The sequence below is a fragment of the Centropristis striata genome, chromosome 11 (genome assembly GCF_030273125.1).
Source record: "Centropristis striata isolate RG_2023a ecotype Rhode Island chromosome 11, C.striata_1.0, whole genome shotgun sequence".
In the NCBI taxonomy this organism is placed as follows: Eukaryota; Metazoa; Chordata; class Actinopteri; order Perciformes; family Serranidae; genus Centropristis; species Centropristis striata.
Window position 1 is genome coordinate 37,186,710 of NC_081527.1, and position 24,830 is coordinate 37,211,539.

A 24,830-nucleotide genomic window follows, 5' to 3' on the forward strand; every position below is an offset into this window, starting at 1 on the left:
ACGTTGTGTAATTACGATGTATAATTAGTGCAGCTTTTCTATTTTAATTTGTTGATTTATCGTATAGTCTATGTCAGAGGTGTCAAACTCTGGCCCGCGGGCCAAATTTGGCCCGCAGTATAATTATATTTGGCCCGCAAGGAAATACCAAATGACAACCAGAGCTGGCCCGCCGGTATTATACAGCGCAAATAATACTACAAATCCCAGAATGCTCTGCTGGTGTTTTGGCTTGAACACAGTAGATCAGTGTGGAGCAAACTGAGCAACAATTAAAGTTGTCTTTATGCACTTTTTCTTGCTAGTCCAAGGCTTGAATGGCTGCACATTCATTGAAGGATATTATTATTAGTCATTTGGTTTATTATTGTTATTGACCAAAAAAGACACAAATTGACCACAAAATTATCAAAAAAGACATAAAATGACCGAAAAAAGCCAGAAAATGACCAGAAAAGACACAGAATGTCCCAAAAAAAGACACAAATTGACCAAAAAAGACACAAATTGACCAAAAAAGACACAAAATGACCAAAAAAGACACAAAATGACTAAAAAAAGACACAAAATTACCAAAAAAGGAAACAAAATGACCAAAAAATACACAAATTGAGCAACAATTAAAGTTGTCTTTATGCACTTTTTCTTGCTAGTCCAAGGCTTGAATGGCTGCACATTCATTGAAGGATATTATTATTAGTCATTTGGTTTATCATTGTTATTTTATTCTTACATTTATTTTTAGCCTGTGGAAAAAGATTACTGTTAAATTTAAATTTAAAGAAGGCCGCATATAAAATAAAGGGACAAACGATTTTTATTTAAATTTTATTTAAGAAATGAATGCCATTGATGTGTTTTATTTGATTTTGCATGTTTGCAATATTAAGTTATATCAAGCTTTGCTTGTTCCATTTCGTTTGAACTTTTACATTTTGGCCCACTGTGTATTTGAGTTTGACACCCCTGATCTATGTGATAAAAAAACAGAGACAAGCAGAATATTTGAAGACGCTGGAATAAATTAATGTTACATACTTTAGCTTAAGAAATGTTTTAGTTGGTAACTGTTCTTTAATGTGTATTTTTCTAAACTCAGAACAAACAAAGCGACCAAGAAGAAGAAGTCACTGTTCAGAAAAACAACAACATGTACAGACAAAGCAGTGTTTCTCAAGATTCATTCTTTTATTTATTGTAAAAGACGGTCAATTATTTATGAAAAAATTGATTTTGGTAAAGGCCTCTTATTAAAAAATATCTGCAACAAAGCTGGTCCCACAAGTGTCCACTGAAAATGTGAAACAACTCTATAATTCCTCATTTGTGCGACTGCTGTCTTTACAGTAGTCTGAAATCAAAAACAGAAAGAAAAAAAAATGAGCAAGAGAGTTCAAGTTAATAAATTAAAAATTTGCATTTTATGACACAAGCAAAGATTTAATGTGATGATTAAGGAGTTCATCATTAGGATTTTTAAAACAGTTTTGCACTCTGATTGTGAGTTTGTGTAAAACAGCCTTATTCAGCCTAAAGCAGTCTGTATGCTGCAGAGATGTTGCAGTATAGTTTATGACTTTCTTTGGAATAAACTTTGACTTTCAGCTGATTCAATTTCTAACAAAATGGCCGCTCTCTCATCTCTGTGGGTAGACAAGGCTGTGGAACCCAAACCCAACAGGGAAACATATGCAATATGCAATTCAAGATGATTAAATTACACACAATTTCATGCATTGCACAAAGTCATCTTCACATGCTGCAGCATAGTGCATGCATGCATCCAACTAGATCAGGGGTCTCAAACTCAAATTACCTGGGGGCCGCTGGAGGCGGTATCAAAATGACCAAAAAAAGACACAAAATTACAGAAAAAGACAAAATGACTGAAAAAACACTACATTACGTTAAAAAAATTACGTTAAAAAGACACAAAATGACCAAAAAAAGACACAAAATTACAGAAAAAGACAAAATGACTGAAAAAACACTACATTACGTTAAAAAACTTACGTTAAAAAGACACAAAATGACCCAAAAAAGACACAAAATTACAGAAAAAGACAAAATGACTGAAAAAACACTACATTACGTTAAAAAAATTACAGAAAAAGACACAAAATGACCAAAAAAATACACAAAGTGACCAAAAAGACACAAAATGACAGAAAAAAAACTAGATTACTTAAAAAAGACACACAATTACCAAAAAAGACACAAAATTATTAAAAAAAGAATAAATTATTTAAAAAAGACAAAATTACCCCAAAAATGTAATAAAAGGGACCTTCCACACACAACACAGTAAAGTGTCATTCATATAAAACTCACATTAAACTTTCATATCAAGGTGGGGGCCACAAAATATCGTGACGAGGACCGCAATTGGCCCGCGGGCCGCGAGTTTGAGACCCATGAACTAGAAGAACATGTTAACATGCAGAAACAACCAAACATAAACCAGATTTTAATTGATTTTTCTACAACAAAGCATGTGTGGAAATAAGTATAATCTTAACCCATAAGAACCCAGAACCATTAATCCTTAAAGTAACATTATGGGGGATATACCACAGACCAAGTGAACCACATAGAACACATTTATGATGTTTTAATTTTTAAAGAAAAACTATCCCTAAATGTCAAAGATCTGTGATATGACATATATGTTGGATTGGGCGTTTATGGAAGTTATGTTTATGATATTTCTTATTTTAAAATAAATAAACTAGACACCTTTTCTGCTCACAGAAACACAAATTTTTCTTTGCATCTCCACAACATATATCAAAATTGTGACAGGATAGGATTATTTTTTGTTTATATTTGGTCAAATGTACTTAGATTAGAATTAGAATTGTTAAATGGGTTTAAACTTAGCCTAGTAATAAAAAAAAAGCTTTTTGAAATTAGCTACTTTTCCACATTTCTGTTTCCAGTCACACACATATTTTGGAGAGGTCACTTCTTCTCACAGTCAAACAGTCTTGCTGAGGGATTTAATGAGTTAAAGTGAAGCATAAAGCTGAATATGGGAGATTCTAGAAGATTTAAAGCAGGGGTCTCAAACTCAAATTACCTGGGGGCCGCTGGAGGCAGTATCCAAATAACCAAAAAAAGACACAAAATGACAGAAAAAAACTAAATTACTTAAGAAAGACACAAAATAATCAAAAAAGACTGAAAAAACACTAAATGACCTAAAAAAGACACAAAATGACCAAAAAAAATACACAGAATTACCAAAAAAGACACAAAATCATTTTAAAAAGACACAAAATGACCCAAAAAAAGACATAAAATGACCAAAAAAGACTAAATTACTTAAAGAAGAAACAAAATGACCAAAAAAACACAGAATTACAATATATATATAGGCCTATACAAAATATTACGAAAAAAGACACAAAATTATTTAAAAAAGACACAATAATTATTTAAAAAACACACAATAATTTTTTTAAAAAGAGACAAAATTATAAAAAAGACACAAAATGACCCAAAAAAGACACAAAATGACCAAAAAAGACTAAATTACTTAAAGAAGAAACAAAATGACCAAAAAAAACACAGAATTACAATATATATATAGGCCTATACAAAATATTACGAAAAAAGACACAAAATTATTTAAAAAAGACACAATAATTTTTTTAAAAAGAGACAAAATTATAAAAAAAAAGACACAAAAAAAGACACAAAATTACCAAAAAAGACTAAATTACTTAAAGAAGAAACAAAATGACCAAAAAAACACAGAATTACAATATATATATATAGGCCTATACAAAATATTACGAAAAAAGACACAAAATTATTTAAAAAACACACAATAATTTTTTTAAAAAGAGACAAAATTATTTTTAAAAAAAAGACACAAAATTACCACAAAAAAAAGACACAAAATTATTTAAAAAACACACAATAATTTTTTTAAAAAGAGACAAAATTATTAAAAAAAAGACACAAAATTACCACAAAAAAAGACACAAAATTACCAAAAAAGTAGTTAAAGGGACCTTCCCCACACAACACGGTAAAGTACCATACCTATAAAACTCACATTAAACTTTCATATCAAGGTGGGGGCCACATAATATCATTATGAGGGCCCATTATGAGGAGAATTACAATATATATATATAGGCCTATACAAAATATTACGAAAAAAGACACAAAATTATTTAAAAAACACACAATAATTTTTTTAAAAAGAGACAAAATTATTTTAAAAAAAGACACAAAATTACCACAAAAAAAGACACAAAATTACCACAAAAAAAGACACAAAATTACCAAAAAAGTAGTTAAAGGGACCTTCCCCACACAACACGGTAAAGCACCATACCTATAAAACTCACATTAAACTTTCATATCAAGGTGGGGGCCACATAATATCATTATGAGGGCCGCAATTGGCCCGCGGGCCGCAGGTTTGAGACCCATGATTTAAAGTGTTTGTTACACAGGTGTCACCGTGGGTTCTTATGGGTTAAACTCATGTATTCTTTAATTTTCCCAGCTTAATGCTAATAAAACAGATTCCACGTTGCTATGAGGATGCATGTAGATAAGCTGTGTGTGTGTGTGTGAGTGTGTGTGTGTGAGGGGAGGAGTGTGTGTGTGTTACCTGAGACTCTGTTGCATAACTGGTGGTGCTCCTGCTCTCCGTCCTGGCTGAACACAGAGATGATATCATCCTCCAGCTCCTCCACCACCGTTTCACACTGAGAGATAAAACAGAAGCTCAGGAGAAAGCCTTGTTGGCCAGGAGGAAACAGAGCCGAGGCGGCTCAGCCATGCATACACAACACACACACACACACACACACACACACACACTGTGTCTTCTCGCACAATGGTTTTCATGCCGTTTGCAGGGCGGTGGCCATGCTTCCCCTCTGTTTGCCAAAACTGTTCAGCCATTTTGACAATACGATGGTCACACCGCCGAGCTGCAACGCCGCAGATTCACCGGGAGCTCACGCTTTACTGCAACCGTATACTCGTTACGACTCGATTTTATTTGATCTACAAGCTGTATCGTATAGCAACATGGATCTTAAGTGTCCCCGTAAAAACCTAATTAAGATGATTATGTTGCTGAAACACTAAATAAAGCTTCTGACGTGGTGTCTGTTCTTTTCTACTTCATTTGATCTTTCATGCTTGGAGAACTTTTATCAAATTCACTGCACTGTCCTCATCAAACATCATTTTATATGCATTTTAAATATATATATATACAGTACAGGCCAAAAGTTTGGACACACCTTCTCATTCAATGCGTTTTCTTTATTTTCATGACTATTTACATTGTAGATTCTCACTGAAGGCATCAAAACTATGAATGAACACATGTGGAATTATGTACTTAACAAAAAAGTGTGAAATAACTGAAAACATGTCTTGTATTTTAGATTCCTCAAAGTAACCACCCTTTGCTTACTAGAATACAAGACATGTTGTCAGTTATTTCACACTTTTTTGTTAAGTACATAATTCCACATGTGTTCATTAATAGTTCTGATGAATTTACAATGTAAATAGTCATGAAAATAAAGGAAACGCATTGAATGAGAAGGTGTGTGTCCAAACTTTTGGCCTGTACTGTATATATATATTTTTTTTTTAAACATAAAATGTTTAAATTAAAAAGTTCCCTTTGCAAAGGAGACCTGGTTGTTATAGACAGGGACAATTATTATGTTATTAGTCATGTCCAATACAGCACAAAACACAAGCTCTATTTCAGTCATTCTTAATGTGAAAGCAGCTGGAAACATAATCCACATTCGGCTCCCATTCATAAAAAAAACTACCAATGCTTTAGTCACATGATACAACATGGTTTAATGTGGCAAAGCTGTATGACATAACACTCACTTTGACTATCACCAACAGTGAATATCAACAAAAATGTCTGAAACAGTGGCCACTAAAACTACAGTATACACACAGAGATGTAGGAATGAATGAATAAAGTATTTATTAAATTAGCTGAGATCTAATTAGATCAATTTCCACACACACACACACACACACACACAATTTAAATTTTTTGTTTCTAAGTGGGTTTATACAGACTATTGATTATTCCATTTCATGTGTTATTATTATTATTTTTTTAATTTAACCTCAAAGTTTCGTGCACCCCCTGTAATCTCTGGCGCCCCATTAAGGGGGGCCCGGACCCCAGCTTGGGAACCCCTGCTCTAAGGTACCCTTAACTGTAGAGAACATAATAAAGTCCCCTCTAGGTGCCTTTAAAAATTGAGAACTTGATTGCAGGTTTCCATGTGCACTGGAGCCCCGCTGCATTCAACTCTGCCCTGCAGACAGCCTCGGTCCTTGTTGTTCTTCCTGTTTACACAATTGATTGCTTTTGATTGGACGGTGCTACAAATGTTTCCTACCACCAACCAATTAACACGGTTCACGAGTTTGAAAGAAGCTAGTAGTTATTAAGAATTTAGCAAGGACGATGCTGATGGATTACAGCTCTATTACACACACACACACACACACAGTTATATATATATTTACACAAAGAAGACATAGACAGACACACAGACAGACACACACACTCACACTCACACACACACACACACACACACACACACAATTACAACTACCTCGTTGTTCTTCCTGTTTACACAATTGATTGCTTTTGATTGGACGGTGCTACAAATGTTTCCTACCACCAACCAATTAACACAGTTCATGAGTTTGAAAGAAGCTAGAAGTTATTAAGAACTTAGCAAGGACTTTACACACAAAACTCAAACCTACACACACACACACACACACACACACACACTGGACCAATCTCCTACAGTTTATTGATGCACTTTTCCACTTACCGCAAATTTCAGGGCGTTGGATGCGTCAGGTCCATCGAACTGGAACTGGTTAAAGTCAGGGAAGTCCCCGGTGGCCCCGCTGCTCCTGGGAGCGAACCTCTTGTACTGTTTGAGCTGAGTGTCGGGGTCAACATGGAGGGCGTAGTCACTCATGCTGTCACACACCCCGTCCAGGAGCTCGCTGAGGTGAGTCTCTGAGCGAGCCAGAGGAACCTATAGCCACGAGAAAAACATGAAGAGCAGACGTTGAGCTGTTTGGCGTACTGAGGTCCTGGTTCTGGCCTGGTCTGGTCTGGATCTTTTGTCATGTGGCATTCCTCTTATTCTCCCAATATTTCCTAAATTAACTCAAACACATGCCTCTGAAAGTCGGGTAAATGCACCCAGACCAAGCAGGAAATATTGTAAAACCACAAAAAATTCACTAGAAAATGAAAAAATACATCTCCAAATTTGGGAAGGCACCAATGTTTCCCAATTAACTCAAACACTTGCCTCTGAAAGTCAGGTAAATACACCCAGACCAAGCAGGAAATATTGTAAAACCATAAAAAAATCACTAGAAAATGAAAAAAATACATCTCCAAATTTGGGAAGGCACCAATGTTTCCCAATTAACTCAAACACATGCCTCTAAGAGTTGGTTAAATACACCCAGAACAAGCAGGAAACCCAAAAAAATCACTAGAAAATGAAAAAGTACATTTCCAAATTTGGGAAGGCACCAATGTTTCCCAATTAACTCAAACACTTGCCTCTGAAAGTCGGGTAAATACACCCAGACCAAGCAGGAAATATTGTAAAACCATAAAAAATCACCAGAAAATGAAAAAATACATTTCCAAATTTGGGAAGGCACCAAATGTTTCCCAATTAACTCAAACACATGCCTCTGTAAGTCGAGTAAATACACCCAGACCAAGCAGGAAACCCAAAAAAATCACTAGAAAATGACAAAAATACATTTCCAAATTTGGGAAGGCACCAATGTTTCCCAATTAACTCAAACACATGCCTCTGAAAGTCGGGTTAATAGACCCAGACCAAGCAGGAAATATTGTAAAACCAAAAAAAAATCACTAGAAAATGAAAAAATACATCTCCAAATTTGGGAAGGCACCAATGTTTCCCAATTAACTCAAACACTTGCCTCTGAAAGTCGAGTAAATACACCCAGACCAAGCAGGAAATATTGTAAAACCATAAAAAAATCACTAGAAAATGAAAAAATACATTTCCAAATTTGGGAAGGCACCAATGTTTCCCAATTAACTCAAACACATGCCTCTGAAAGTCGAGTAAATACACCCAGACCGAGCAGGAAACCCAAAAAAATCACTAGAAAATGAAAAAATACATTTCCAAATTTGGGAAGGCACCAATGTTTCCCAATTAACTCAAACACTTGCCTCTGAAAGTCGAGTAAATACACCCAGACCAAGCAGGAAACCCAAAAAAATCACTAGAAAATGAAAAAATACGTTTCCAAATTTGGGAAGGCACCAATGTTTCCCAATTTACTCAAACACTTGCCTCTGAAAGTCAGGTAAATACACCCAGACCAAGCAGGAAATATTGTAAAACCATAAAAAAAATCACTAGAAAATGAAAAAATACATTTCCAAATTTGGGAAGGCACCTGTGTCACTGCCATGGCAACCCAAAAACACAAACGGTCGGCTTATGGCGAGGAAAACAAAACCTCTTTATAAAGCAGTGTGAGGTTGACAGTCAGTCAGTGCGGGTCGCCCCGGTGTCAGCTGTGGTACACCACAGGGCTCTGTGCGGGTCAGCAGGGTGACCTCTTGTTTCCGCTGTGTTTTCTTCGTCCTCACTAACAAACCTCACCCTCCAACTCTGACTTTTAACCTGTGTGCATATCCTCCATCCAGAGTCCACCATCCTCTTCCTCTGCCCCCTTTTCAGGACAAAACAGCGAGGCGGTGGTGTCTAGACGGGTCAAGACAGGTGCAGCACCCTGATCCCAGCATCCCCAGAAGAAGATTGGGTGACAGGGGTGACGCCCGGGGGGATGAGGGGGCTGAAAAGGAACCTAAGGGTAGGGAGGAGGGGGGTGCTCTTTACATTTACACCTCCAAACAGGCTGGAAAAAGCCAAAGGGAGGGGTTTCCTGTGCAGGGTGGGGTCAGTGGAGAAGCAGGAGGCCTGAACAGAAGCCAAGTGCAGGGTAAACAGCTCATTTTCTCAGCCTGCGCTGCTTCTGCTGCTGCTTTTTCTCTTCCCATTCATCCCCCCCTCCATCCTCCAATGATCAAAGGAGGAAATCTTCCTTGTCTTCTTTGGTCAAAAGGTGGCAGGATGGGTTGTGGGTGGGGGGAGGGGTGGGGGGATCCGGCACAGCGGAGAGGAAGAGGGGAGGGTTGGAGGGCATCTTGCAGATGAACTGGATTTTGTAACAATGTCGATATATTATTCTCTGACCCCCTTTTGTCTCTTTTCAGAATTAGCTGTGCTCCCTTCCGGGCCGAGCCCACTGATTACATTATACATACACAAGCAGGCATGCACGAGCTTCCACACACACACACACAAACACACACGTACACACACACACATGCATGCACACTATTGGAGATGTGACAAAGTGACAAAGGGCCTCTCCGCCATCTGTTTTCTGTGTGTTTCTGCCTCTCTCTTTGCTAAACAAACAGCTCCTCGAAAGTAAAAAAATGAGTCAAATGCATCTCTAATCCGTCTGTCTTTAAAGGTCCGCCACACCTCTTTAACTTCTGATTCAGCAGAAGATCCCTTGAGCTTGACAACACTGTTGTTGTGCTGAGCAGGAAGGAAGTCGGCCGGTCAACAGAACGTGTTACAGCATGGGGCCAAAGGTTGGAGGGCGAGCAGCCAGGGATGTAGGTCACGCAGGCCAATGACGATGAGCTTCACCTATCAATCAAAATCTGCCTGTGATGACTTTGACACCAGCAGTTTGGCACATTTTTAAAAAATATCATCTTTACTCAAAGGTCTGCTACTGGCTTTTATTGAAGCTGAGTTTGCTCATTTGTAATGGAAATGGCATTATTTAATGCTTACTTTAATTTTTATGTTGACATTTTTAATGAATTATCTTGGTTTTGTCATGCCTTCTAGAGTCTTCTATCTCTACTGGTGTAAAAAAAACCCTACAGAAATAACGAAAAAAAACGAAAAAAATAAATAATATAACATTTTGAAAGGTTTGAAAGTTTCCATTTCAGTAGTTCCATTTTCAGTACTTTATCTATTAGATAAAGTACTGAAATGGAAACTAACCCTTCAAATTGTCTTGACACCAGCAGTTTGGCACATTTTTTTTTAAAATATCATCTTTACTCAAGGTCTGCTACTAGCTTTTATTGAAGCTTTCACATCTTATCAGCAGGTGGAGTTTGCTCATTTGTAATGAAAAATGGAAATGGAATTATTTAATGCTTACTTTAATTTTTATGTTGACATTTTTAATGAATTATCTTTGTTTTGTCATGCATTCTAGAGTCTCCGATCTCTACTGGTGTAAAAAAAACAACAACTTCAGAAATAACAAAAAAATCTAAAAACTAAATAATATAACATTTTGAAAGGTCAGTTTCCATTTCAGTACCTTTATCTATTTATCTATTATCTTTATCTATTAGATAAAGTACTGAAATGGAAACTTACCCTTCAAATTGTTATATAATGATATATTTTATTATTACTGGTGTAAAAAAAAAACAACAACTTCAGAAATAACGAAAAAAACTAAAAAATAAATAATATAAAATTTTGAAAGGTCAATTTCCATTTCAGTACTTATAATATCTATTAGATAAAGTACTGAAATGGAAACTTACCCTTCAAATTGTTATATAATGATACATTATATAATTGTTGTTATTATTATTATTATTATTATAGATGCATCATTATGTAAGTAAAATTTAAGTGTTGCAGTTGGCCAAGCTGAAGTTACTTTGAAGTCATTTATAATGTTGGGCATTATTATCTATAACATGGTCATAATAATAAGGCACATAGTACTATAACCTTCAGGCAATATAGTGGGTGGAAAGTTGTCCTCTTTTGCCTAAAAAGCAGAACAAATCTTGGTTTATATCCTCGTATGATCATCAAATTATCTAAGAATTGAGGGACATCACATTACTGACTCAAAGGGGGTTATTTCTATTATTTCATAAAACTGAGTTTGAAATTTAAACTGAAACTAAAACCTAAAAAAAAAAAAAAGGACAACTCCCCCTGCCCGACAATAAAACCACATCGGTCCATGTCAGCCCTTGCTTGGGTCTGAGTCTTTATCATGCCATGCTGCAAAATGGTTTGGAATTAAACCCCTTCCTTGCCAGTCGGAGTCCTGTGAAAGGGAGCTGTCAGTCACAGTGTTGTTTGAAGAATGGAGCTGGGGGGCGGTGGTGGTGGGGGGGGGATGAGACCGGCCGGCCCAGAGAATCAGAGAATAGGCTTCTCAGGGATGCTATCCTCCATTCAGTCCCCATTGGATAGGGAGCCATTATTGCACTGCTGTAGACAGGGGCCTTTCAATTTCATTGTCCTGGTGTTATGGGCCCCTGAAGATCCATAAATTAATAATAATAATAATAATAATAATAATAATAATAAGTCATCAAAGCAGTGGATGGAAGGAGGAGCTGAAATGTCATTTTTAAGATTATGTCATTTAAAGCATGGTTTAGTGAATTACAATGTCCACAGTCAAGGTTTGACAATAATAATATTACTTAACCCATTGAAGCTTGGAAAGTGGATACGTCGTTTTGTAGTATTTGTATAAGCTCTTAAATACTTTTTGAATTTCATTTCTATCTGCTACAGAGGCTGAAAAATCTATTATTTAGTAGAAACGTTGACACTTTTTTTTCCAGAATTTTTCCAGAATTTCCAGAAAATTAGAGGCTTATTTTAAAATCGCCCAGCGGTTTTTCAGGCCTCAATGGGTTAAAGCATGGATTAGTGAATTACAATGTCCACAATCAAGGTTTGACAATAATAATATTACTTCATTCTGAAATGAAATAATCTCATGGTTAACCCATTGAAGCCTGGAAAGTGGATACGTGGTTTTGTAGTATTTGTATAAGCTCTCAAATACTTTTTGAATTTAATTTCTATCTGCTACAGAGGCTGAAAAATATATTATTTAGTAGAAGCGTTGACACTTCTGTTGAATTTCCAGAAAAAACTTCAGGTTTTAGGGGCTTATTTTAAAATCGCCCAGAGGTTTTACAGGCAGTTTTAGGCGTCAATGGGTTAAATAATCTCATGGTTAATATATGCATCATTAGCAGCATTAAATTAGAGCCTAAATGTTTGCAATCTGAAAACAAATGGCGACCAGGTGATGCCTGGCACACTGCTTAACCCTTTGATGCTCAACATATAAACACCTTCTAATGCACAACATGGGTCAAAAATGACCCGCATTCATTTCCCATGTTATTTCATGCTGGCTGTGTGTTTGAATATCTTTTTTTTATTACAACAGATCATTATATTCTTTTTTCCTTTCATACTTTATAAAGAAAAATAGTTTTTGTATTATTAAAAATGATTAAAATGACATTGTGCATTAGAAGCGTAGTGATACAAAAAGGGTTTTTATCCAAAAAGTAAGAAATGAAAAAAAATTAGGATGTATGATGATCAAAAAAACAAGTTAATTGAGGAAAACTTGCAGTAGTGAATGATGAAAATAATTTATTGCAAAGATAGAGAATATAAAAACTTAGTCGGGTCACTTTAGACCCATGTTGTGCATCAAAGGGTTAAAAACAATACCGCAACATTTTAGGAAAAAATAGCTTCGCTGCCTTTGTTCCATGAGTCCAATGAGAAGATCACAATCAATCATTTTTTTAAATTGAGATTCATTTTAAAACCTACTTTTATTCATTGGTTTTTACCCAGCATGAGACTCGCTTTGTTTTAGTTGTTTTTGCTTGTTTTGTTTTTATTGTTTTTATTGTTGGTCTGTCCTGCCATGTACAGCACTTTGCATCAGCTAACGCTGTCTTAAAGGGCTCTATCAATAAAGTTGATTTGATTTGAATCATCAGGGTGTGGTTATAGCTTAGCATGAACAGCTAAAGCAGGGGGAAATGGCTAACCTGCCTCTGTCAAAGGAAAATAAATACTGTAAGGTTAGATGGACTTAAGCACTGAATCCATTTCATTGTGGGAAGTCAGTGATGGATCATGTCCTGAAAAGAAAAATAAAAAAAAAATCTGTTTATTTATGTTTTACACAGCATCCAAAACTGTTTTAGAATTATGGTTCTATCTTGTTTATCCTTCTTAATTCGTTCACAAACAGGAAGAACTAAACAACACCAGTGACTGTGTTCTACTTCCTGGTTTCTCTTCATCACAGTGACATCATCAGGTTTGGTACCATCATGCAGGGATTAGAACATCATCATCATCATCATCATCATCATCATCGAGCACATCAGGCTATTCACACTACAGCTGGACACTGAAGCGTACTTTGTGGATGGATACACTGCTGCTCAGTGGTGGAATGTAACTAAGTACATTTACTCAAGTACTGTACTTAAGTAAAATTTTGAGGTACTTGTACTTTACTTGAGTATTTCCATTTTATGTAACTTTATACTTCTACTCCACTACATTTAGCCAGCAGCTTTAGTTACTTTTCAGATCGGGATTTAACATGAAAAACATGATCGGTTGAAAGTTTAAAGTGACATTTTCTAAATTAGACCTCATAAAAGCATATTAAATAGTTAAAATGAGCCCTACCTTGAGAAAATAAAATGCTGCTTATATAAATGCATCAATAATAATTATCAAATCATATATTGAGAATATATTTAACAATCTGAGTGGGTCCATTCTGCAAAACGAGTACTTTTACTTTTGATACTTTAAGTACATTTTGATGCTGATACTTTTGTACTTTTACTGAAGTAAGTTTTGAATGCAGGACTTTTACTGTAGTGGAGTAATTTCACAGTGTGGTATTGGTACTTTCACTTAAGTAAGGAATCTGAATACTTCTTCCACCACTGCTGCTGCTCATCCAGCAGGTAACTTCCTGTTAATGCACACATTAACTAAAGGTGACTAAAAACCAAAGGTGACTAAAAACCAAAGGTGACCAGGCCTTTGTGGCTCTGGAATAATCTGCCTTGGCACATCTCTGCAGGATCTTTTGAAGTTTTTAAATCCTCCTTAAAAACACACTTTTTCTCTCTGGCTTTTAATCAAATTTAAGTGGACATCTTGCAAAAACAAAATTTTATTTACATTTTTAATTAATTTTATTCTATTGTTGCACTGTGTTTATGTATTTTAGTTTTTACCGTATTTCCTGCAACTGTGATATCTGTACAGCACTTTGGTCAACCCCGGTTGTTTTAAATGTGCTCTATAAATAAAGTTTGACTTGACTTGACTTGACACATTTCTATTGGTTTTAGTAGGAGGATTTAACTTGAAAGGTGAACACTCATTCCTGAACAATGACATCATCCCTCACAGAATTCCCAATGAGTGGGTAACATTCCCTTTTTTTTTTCATTTCCGTTTATGGATTTAAAAAACAAGAAATGGGGCATGCTAGTAGCTGCTTCATGTCTCTAGGTTTCTTCTCTTTTTTTTTTTTTGAAAATGATATTTATTGGGTTTTTAGAATTAACATGACACATACACTACCGGTCAAAAGTTTTAGAACACCCCAATTTTTCCAGTTTTTTATTGAAATTCAAACAGTTCAAGTCAAATGAACAGCTTGAAAGGGTCCAAAGGTAAGTGGTGAACTGCCAGAGGTAAATAAAAAAAGGTAAGCTTAACCAAAACTGGAAAATAATGTACATTTCAGAATTATACAAGTAGGCCTTTTTCAGGGAACAAGAAGTGGGTTAACAACTTAACTCTATGGAGTCTTGGGCTATTTTGTCCATTTTTGAATTCTTTTCATGTCTTTGTAAGTCATTTTGTGTCTTTTTGTGTCTTTTTTTAGTCATTTTGTGTCTTTTTTTTGTCATTTTGTGTCTTTTTTTAGTCCTTTAGTCCAACATAAAATGTGATTTTGAATCTTTTTTTTAACTTTCAAAACACTATCATGCTCAATAAAGAATTTTAAATGTTGCAAATGTGCATTAATTTCAGAGTACACTGAGACATTAAACTGCATCATTTTCAATTAAATTCTGGAAAAGTTGGTGTGTTCTAAAACTTTTGACCAGTAGTGTATATTAATGAGGGTTTACATGCCCACATTCTTAGATAAAAAAAAACAAACAAACAAGACAAATTACCACTAAAACAAAGAACAAAACAAAGTAAAAAAAAAACAAAAAAAACAATAGATACAAAAATTGTGTCTCTAGGTTTCTATCTCTCATAAACTATTTCTCTAAGAACCCAGCAGAGAGAAAACTTTTTTTTAGATTATTTTTTTTGGCATTTTACTGCTTTTTTATTAGATAGTGACAGATAGAAAGGGGGAGACATGCAGAAAACCTTTCTGGATTAAAAAAAAAAAAAAAAAAGTCACTAAATTGCATGTCACCTCAGTCAGCCACATTTCTGGTCCGTGATATTATGTGTCACTCTGTCAGCAGGTCATTGTGCATCCTCTCATTCTCAATGCATGACTTCCCACTGGTCACTATGAGATCAGCTCAATGCTCTAACTAAGTTCAATGTCTTTGGAGGCCTTAAATGTGTCATTGTTGCAGCAGGCAGGTTTAACTTTTGTGCCCGAGCAGCCCCATGCCCCCAGGAAGTCCTACTGTGAGGAGGCCAAAGAGCAGAGACTTAAAACCTGCAAATCCTCCTCACTGATGGCATCTAAGCTGTGACATCCCTCCCTCTCCGATTCACACTAGGTCAAAAGCTGCTGAAAAGGAGGGAGCTGAGAGGGCATGGGATCAAGGTTTGACTTCTTCTGTGGCTCGGTTACATTTGATTGACCAAACAATGCAACAGGTGGAGGTTAGTGTCAGCGGAGGGCAGAGGAGGAGCTCATCTCTGGAGGAAACACACTCTCCTGGCCTGGAACAACACAAACTGTTTGGACCAGGAACACTGATCTGAGCTTTAGTGGTGCATCCAAAGAAAAATGGTAGATAAATAAACCAGGGTCTATCCATCTGAGAGTCAGAGAGGACATTTTAAAGACCAAATATAACCTTTTAACAAAGATAGATAGATAGATAGATAGATAGATAGATAGATAGATAGATAGATAGATAGATAGATAGATAGATAGATAGATAGATAGATAGATAGATAGATAGATAGATAGATAGATAGATAGATAGATAGATAGATAGATAGATAGATAGATAGATAGATAGATAGATAGATAGATAGATAGATAGATAGATAGATAGACTTTATTTATCCCAAGCTGGGAAATTACAGTTATTGTATATATACACTACTGGTCAAAAGTTTTAGAACACACTAACTTAATTGAAAATGATGCAGTTTAATGTCTCAGTGTACTCTGAAATTAATGCACATCGGCAACATTTAACATTCTTTGTTGAGCATGATAGTGTTTTGAAAGTAAAAAAAAGACTCAAAATCACATTTTATGTTGGACTAAAGGACTAAAAAAAGACACAAAATGACAAAAAAGACACAAAATGACTTACAAAGACATGAAAAGAATTCAAAAATGGACAAAATAGATAAATAAACCAGAGTCTATCCATCTGAGAGTCAGAGAGGACATTTTAACCCATTGAGGCCTGAAAAATCCCTGGGCGATTTTAAAATAAGCCTCTAATTTTCTGGAAATTCTGGAAAAATTCTGGAAAAAAAAGTATCAACTCTTCTACTAAATAATAGATTTTTCAGCCTCTGTAGCAGATAGAAATGAAATTCAAAAAGGTATTTGAGAGCTTATACAAATACTACAAAATGACGTATCCGCTTTCCAGGCTTCAATGGGTTAAAGACCAAATATAACCTTTTAACAAAAATATATTTATACAGGAGGAGTCTTCAAAAGGACTGGAGGACATTTGGAGACTAAACACCACAAATTACTACTGATTGTGTCGGAAACAGTTTTTTTATTTTTATTTTTTTATCCCAAAAATACTGTTTTGGTAACACTTTACAATAACCAACTAAGTAATGTTTATAGATGGTTTATAAACCAATTATTAACCATTTACAAAGTGCTATACCTATTTAATCTTTAAATGTTTTCAACCAATTTCTTAAAGGTATATGAATCATTTCAAAATCATTAACATACTTAATATGGTGTTAAAAATGTTAAAATGAGTTCAACTAAAACTATTTATAAACTATTAATTATAATTTATTGGTTTCTTAATTGTAAAGTAACTATAAACTTACATTAATATACCATCTATTCGTCATTTATAAATTATTTAGTTAGTTAAACATTAATAAATTATCTATTTACCATTCTAAATGGTCTATATATGGTTTATAAATGCTGATTAAACATTAATAAACTATCTGTTTACCATTTATAAATGATGGTTATTGTAAAGTGTTACCACTGTTTTTTCAGAACTTTATGTAAATGCTTTATAAAATAACTGGAGTACTTATGATAGAACATCTTACTCTAATAAAATCACATTTAGATTGAAGTTCTGGTCTCGTGTTGAGGTATAAGCACAACCTCACAAAACATATCATGTTGTTGTTTATGACTGAGCTGATGCTAGCGGCTAACTGATGCTAGTGGCTAATTGATGCTAGCAATAGTTCTGCTAACTCTTATTTCTTTGTTGTGAAATGTGGGAAAGCGGTGAAATTCGGTCATTAGCGAAAGCTAGCGGCTAACTGATGCTAGCAGCGCTGCTTGTTACAGCTACATGAGTAGCCATTAGCGTATCAATGCTAACTCAAAATTGACATTTCATAGCTGCATTACAATCGTGCCAATTCAGCACATTGCAGAAGTTAGCAGAAGTAAAGATTAAAAGTTATTACAATGTAAAATTATAAGTTAGTACAACTTACAGTTGAGTTGACAAAAATCTGAATTCAGAGTTGAGCAAACTCAAAAACAAAACTTAAAATATACTGACAGCTATAAAACATGTTCCAAGCATGCTGACAGTATGTGGTGTGGCATATTTCCGTTAAGCTCAATATAAAAGTACAATGGCATGAGCTAACGTGGATAACATTTTCCTGTCCTTTTAAATATATTCCATTAGCATTAATATCATAAGCACATGCACGCACAGCTAGGGGGCAAATTAAATGAAATATAGGCAGGACCCACGAGGGGCGCATGAAAAGTAATTAGCATTCATATCTAAATTAATCCACCTTTAGACAACTGCCTAATGAGGAGCCATGGATGACACAAATAGCAGCATAACAGCAGCATGAAGGACACTTTAGATGTAGATGACATCAATGAGAGAACTAAAAGTAGATCCAACCAATAAAAGGGTTCAAAGGGTTCAAATGTGTCATAGTGAGATCAATAAACCTTCTCTATGCAGTGTGGAGTCTTAGTTTGTTGTTGGTGTAATTCTAATGTAATTGTTAGTCATTTTAAATAGGGAAGTCAAATGATCGATTATGAAGCATCTGCGCATGACACAAATACTCCATAAATACTCTTTCCTAGTATCTTTAAATAAATACGTCTTTCCTAGTGTTGACTGATCATGGAATGTAGCTATGTGTGTTGTTTTCTTAGCTCAATAATAATAATAATAAATAGCCCTGTGTGTAAGTGTGTCCACATCACTGAAACAGAACTGATGGATAGGCAGACAAAACATCACTCAGGTAAGTTTCTTTAGGCCTGTTTGCAAATAGGATCGTGATGTAAACAATTCTCTTGTAAATTAACAGTAAAATACTGGCAGCAGGAAATCAATGGCAGAGCTGGTCACCTTATGATAGCTTGGTCCTTGGACAATACAGGAGGTCCAGGTTCCAGTGGGATGCGGCCTCATTAGACCAGGAACAAAACCTGGATCCATAAGTCTATCGGTGTTCACACAGCATCACAACAACAGCAACACCAGAGATCAATCTGTACACCTCCCCACCTCCATAACAAAGAGTTGTGACATGAGGAAACTCTAGTGTTTGCATCTAAGGCAGGGGTGTCAAACTCAAATACACAATGGGCCAAAATTTAAAACTTGAATAAAATCGCGCGCCAACATTGAACAAATAAACCTTTTAATATATACCAAACATGTTTTGCTTTAACATTAAATATGGAACCAGCAACGCTTATAAACATACAATATATAACTAAATAGTGCAGACATGCAAAATCAAATTTCAAATAAAAAACATTAATTTATTAAATAAAAATTAAATAAAAATCGTATGCCTCTTTTCTATTTGCATCCTTCTGATTTAAACATCAAAATAAACTTTTTCAACAGGTTAATAAATTCTGCCTTTCTTTTCTCCATTTTTGGGAAGGGGTAGCTGGGAGACAGCTCTAGCTTGAGGTTGCTATGACGACTGTCACAGAGGAGCGTTTCTGGGTCCTGTCCTGATTGACGCGCCAAAACAACAGCAGGGCATTGTGGGATTTGTAGTATTAGCGGTAACTGTGCCGTATAATACCGGCGGGTCAGCTTTTATAGTACAATAATAAGATAATAATTTGGTATTGCCTCGCGGGCCAAATAAAATTACACTGAGGGCCAAATTTGGCCCGCGGGCCAGAGTTTGACACCCCTGATCTAAGGTGATACAAAGGCTTTGAGTGGGAGCATTCTAATTACTTGACCTGAAACCCCATAATATAATGCAAGAATGTTTTTTCCGGTATACCCTTCAGGGGTAGTAGCATAGTCTGGTAGCTCTGTAATCTTACTCAATTTTAATTAATTTTTATGTTTTTTTTTTTTTATCATATTTCATATTTATGCACTGCAAAAAAGCCAACTTTAATTTTTTTCGAGAAAAAAGTTGCAAATTTACTAGATTAAAGTGGCAAATCTACAAGAAAAAAAGTTGCAGATTTAAGAGATTTAAAGTGGCAAATCTGCGCAAAAAAAGTTGCAGATTTACGATAAAAAAAGTGTGAAAAAAAGCAACTTTTTCTCCCACATTCACCACTTTAACCCTTAATAGAACACTCATTGAAATACTTGCAAATTCCAAATTTCAACCCTAGAGAATATCGGAGGATATTACATACAGCCATAATGTGTAAAAAAAAACATACGAAAATAATATTTTGAGAAAAAAGTTTACAAGATTAAAGTGTCAAATCTATGAGAAAAATATGTGCAGATTTATGAGATTTAAAATGGTGAATCTGGGAGAAAAAAGTTGCCTTTTTCCAACTTTTTTCTCGTAAATCTGCAACTTTTTTTCTTGTAGATTTGCCACTTTAATCTAATAAATTTGCAACTATTTCTTGAAATATTACCAAATATAGTTCTTTGCCTGATAAAGGGTTAAGGGCTGTAGGTGAGGGCATCTTCTATACAGTGGACTGTACCTTTTTGTCTTTCATGGTTCCATCCGGGGTGAGTCTAAAGCCGCCAACGTTGATCATTTTCTTCGGGTCCACCTGACTGATGGAGTACTTCAGTTCATCAACAATTGCTTTGCATGCTGGGAAACAAATGTAAACCTCAGTGATGGCAACAGGACAAGCTGCAGCTCATTAAAGCTCATTAAAGACCATCAGTAGATACAATAAATGGAAGATTATTCAAAGTTATGGTAGCTAAAGAATACTAAATTTGTCCAGCAGTGAGCTGTTAAGAAGCTCTACCGATGAACATGGTGTTGCTGTTTAAGGCAGCTATTCTCAACCTTGGGGTCGGGACCCCAATTGGGGTCGCGAGATGATTTCTGGGGGTCGCCAAATCATTTTGTAAGTCAGCTCTGTCTCCACTGTGTTAAAGTGTTCATGTGTTAATGTGTTTTAGTCTTTTTGGTCACTTAATGTGTTTTTTTTTGGTCATTTTGTGTCTTTTATGGTCATTTTGTGTCTTTTTTTGATCATTTTGTGTCTTTTTTTTTTTAGTAATTTTGTGTCTTTTTTGTAATTTTGTTTCTTTTTGGGGTCATTTTGTGTCTTTTTGGGGTCATGTTGTGTCTTTTTTTGGTCATTTTGTGTCTTTTTTGGTCATTTTGTGTCTTTTTTTTGGTCATTTTGTGTCTTTTTTGGTCATTTTGTGTCTTTTTTTTGGTCATTTTGTGTCTTTTTTTGGTCATTTTGTGTCTTTTTTTGTCATTTTGTGTCTTTTTTTGGTCATTTTGTGTCTTTTTTGGTCATTTTGTTTCTTTTTGGGGTCATTTTGTGTCTTTTTTGTAATTTTGTTTCTGTATAAACATAAATATGACTATGTCATTAACTTGCATTGTAGCGAAATCCGTGTCAGTTTCACGGAAATTTGAGCGAATCCATGGCTATTCCACGGATTTTGAGTAAAGCGAAATCCGTGGCTATTTCACGGATTTCTGTGAGATCATGTTGATTTTTTCTGAACAACAGGAATATCTGCAATATTTCGTCTAATAGAATCATAAGTAAGAGCACTGAGGACTTACCAGAACAGTAGAGCACCTTGTCTCTCTTCCCCTGGCCACTGCTGATGAAGAAAGATAGAACTATCACCACCATCTGAATAATCCATGAGGCCATATTGGAACCTACCAGGACAGACAGACGGGTACAGTCACACAGACAGCAGCACATTCTGAGGGAGCACAGCCCATTAGGATGTATTTCAGCCCTAACCATTCCTGCAAATTCACCTTAAAACACCTAAATAAAATATCAACAACATACCCAGAGTAAAGTATCAGAATAAATGTAAATGCACATTCTTACGCATCTATGGAAAGAAAATAAATGAGACAAGGGACACCCAAAATGTCCCACTGTGCACCTCTGTGAGTGAACGAATTATAGGTATTAGTACTATTTTAAATATGTCCTTTTGACTATATTTCAAAACACCAGAGGTTGAGAACACCCACTGATTGTTTCAATCAGTTGGAATGCTGCTTTGAAGCCTCATGTTCGGCATTTTCACCATTGCAATCTTGGTTTTTGACCGTCGCCATATTGTTTTTTTTGCGACTGGTACATGTGCAGAATGGATCTAGAGTTGGAATGATGCTTCGTCATCAGCTGATGCTAGTGCTAGCTAGTTAGCTTGGTTAGCAGGGGACGATCATTCTCATAAATGAACAGCCGACTCTTTAGAGTGTCTTTCAGTCCGACGGAATACGGAATAAGGTATATTTAAGTAACCAAAATGTTCCAGTTATCTTACAACTTTGACCCTTTCACAATTTATTTTCACTTCATTAAATACAAAAACACACAGTGCACTGTTGTAGCGACCTGTCAATGATGAGATAGCCACATCCTACTTTACTCTATTACATCTATTTACTCTAAATGGGACCATAATTTACAAAATGTACATCATGCTATATTGAAGAAGACTTGAAACTAACAATTTGAGGATGTTTACTGAGGTAATAAATCAAGTGCAATATAGGGTCATATTCCTTTTTGGACCCAGCATTGTCGCTCCCTGCTGGACATTAGAAAGAATAGAAATAGAATAGAATAAAATACAATAGAAAGTTTGCGTAAGGGCACTTTGGATTACCGTAATAACTGAGTGGTTTGCACTATCTGAAAAATTTCTGAAGCGGTTTCTGAAAGCTGCCAACATGGTGTCATTACGGTAATTTCACCCAGCAACCCACAAAGCAGCTGCTTCTAAACCGAGGGAATATACACACACAGCTGCAGAGAAATAGAGACAACAGAGCGGTAAAACAAAGCGAAGAACATCGATTATCAATAAAAAACTTGTTGGGTAGAAGGCGCTCCCAAGTGAGCAGAGGTCACGAGGCGTTCAAGGCCATAGATCAGGGGTCCCCAAACTACGGCCCGCGGGCCACTTCCGGCCTGCCAAAGCAATTAGAGTGGCCCACTTAACTATCCCAAACAATCCCCCTAAACATGGCCTGTTTTTTTTAAATTGCATTTATTATATATTTCTTTATTTATAAAATATCCACATGTAATGATTAAAGTAGGTGTTCTAATTAAAATTGACCTTAGTTGTGAATTATTTACAGTAGTAGCTAATTAAAAATAAATAAATAAATATAAATAAATATATATATAGTCACCCTGTTAAAATACTCGCCTAACTCATTTTTTCAAGTTTTGCAGCAATCACAAAAAACAATCACCAAAAGTGTAACATATGACATTTATTGATCATTTCCCTCAAAAAGGATGTAACAAAGGATGGCTATTGACATAGTAATAACACTGTGTGTAAATTATGTAACTTAAGACAAAAATAAATGACTTAGGCAAATTTTTGAACATGCCTTTGTGACTAAAGCAAGATATGGTAACACTTTATTTTGAAGGTGTCACACAAGCCTGTCAGAAACATGACATGACAAGTATCATGAGCATTAATGTTACTTCAAAGTGTCATTAATGTTCATGACACATCCCATGTCATGTTTATGACACGCTCATGTCACTCTAATGTAGACACCTTCAAAATAAAGTGTTACCAATATTAGTGTCAACAATAAAACACTGATAAACTAAACTGGTAACTAAACAATCTCCCTCTAGCTCTTCTTTGCTGGGTTCTTATCTGATGGCTATGAATGTGACAAATTGTCAAATAATTGATTATCTTAAAGGGGTAAAATCACATGATTTAGGCACAGAAACAAAGCAATTTTGACAAAAAATGACTTATTGGGTGCATGCCGATTTGCAGGCTGACTCATGCCAAATCTTTAAAAACATTTCATGCCGGTGTGTCAGTGAGACTGGTGGTCAGTGTGCAAGACCAAGTTAATTTCTTAGATTTGTCAGCAGAGTTTGGTGGTCCGTACTGTTCATATCAGCTGATCGGAGCAGCAGCTGGTCTTACCTGGCGAGGTGAGCAAGCTGCAGGCAGTCAGCTGCGGAAGTGGAGATGCCGGCGGTGTTATAACGACAACTATGAGCTGTCATTAACTACTGTACTTCTAGACATGCTTAGTATCTCAACACGTTCCTGATCTATTATCAACACTCATAGGTTTCATTCACAACACTGCAGCTTTGACTTCCCGGCCCCAACTTTCAAAGTAAAATTGCAATTGAACAATAATTTATTTATTTGATCAATGCACGGGGGTTGAGGTAACCGTTGATATCTAATGATTAATAGGAATATGCAGAAATATGAATTCTCCACTATTCCACATCGTTTTCCACACATGACTATCTGCTTTTGTGCTTTTATTTTGAAGCGCAGTCAACTTACTTCCCCTCTGACTGCGCCTAGTTTCATCGGGCTTGACGCACTGGACAGGAGGGTTTGTGACGTAGCCGGCTGTGGTGGAGCCCATAGGTGTAGCCACGTCCAGTCAGGCGTCAACCCGCTCAACCAATCAGGGTCCAGACTGAAAGAGCGAAGGCCAATCAATCCAAACGGCTACTCAGGTGGGGTGTTACAGGAAGCTTGGTAGAAAAAGGAAATGGGACGGTCTGCTAACAGATGTAGGAAATAGATTCAGTGGTCATACAATATAATGAAAACAACTTACTGTGATTACATTTAATTTAGTTAACATGTCCAGAACATCATCCCTTTTTCTTGAAGTGGTTGGCTAAATCAGTAGTTCTCAACCTTTTTGAGTCGCGACCCCTGCTCACTGAACAGAATCTCACACGCACAGTTCAGATCACCCAAAAAAGACACAAAATTACCAAAAAAAAAGACACAAAATGACAAAAAAAGACACAAAATGACCAAAAAAGACACAAAATTACCAAAAAAAAGACACAAAATGACCAAAAAAGAAACAAAATGACCAAAAAAAGACACAAAATGACAAAAAAAGACACAAAATTACCAAAAAAGACAAAAAATGCCCATAAAAGACACAAAATGACCAAAAAAAGACACAAAATGACAAAAAAAGAAACAA

The 24,830-nt window shown here is 35.7% G+C and overlaps 1 protein-coding gene across 1 annotated transcript; it reads right to left on the bottom strand.

The window, feature by feature from the left end:
- Positions 1 to 1,047: 1,047 nt before the first annotated feature.
- Positions 1,048 to 23,939, bottom strand: cnpy1 (canopy FGF signaling regulator 1). The gene is made up of 6 exons (XM_059343983.1): positions 23,786 to 23,939; positions 21,405 to 21,506; positions 20,344 to 20,459; positions 6,864 to 7,076; positions 4,631 to 4,727; positions 1,048 to 1,351 (listed from the first exon to the last, which is right to left on the bottom strand). The coding sequence occupies exons 2-6, from the start codon at positions 21,496 to 21,498 to the stop codon at positions 1,311 to 1,313; spliced, it is 561 nt and encodes a 186-aa protein (XP_059199966.1). The 5' UTR covers positions 21,499 to 21,506; positions 23,786 to 23,939; the 3' UTR covers positions 1,048 to 1,310.
- Positions 23,940 to 24,830: the final 891 nt, after the last annotated feature.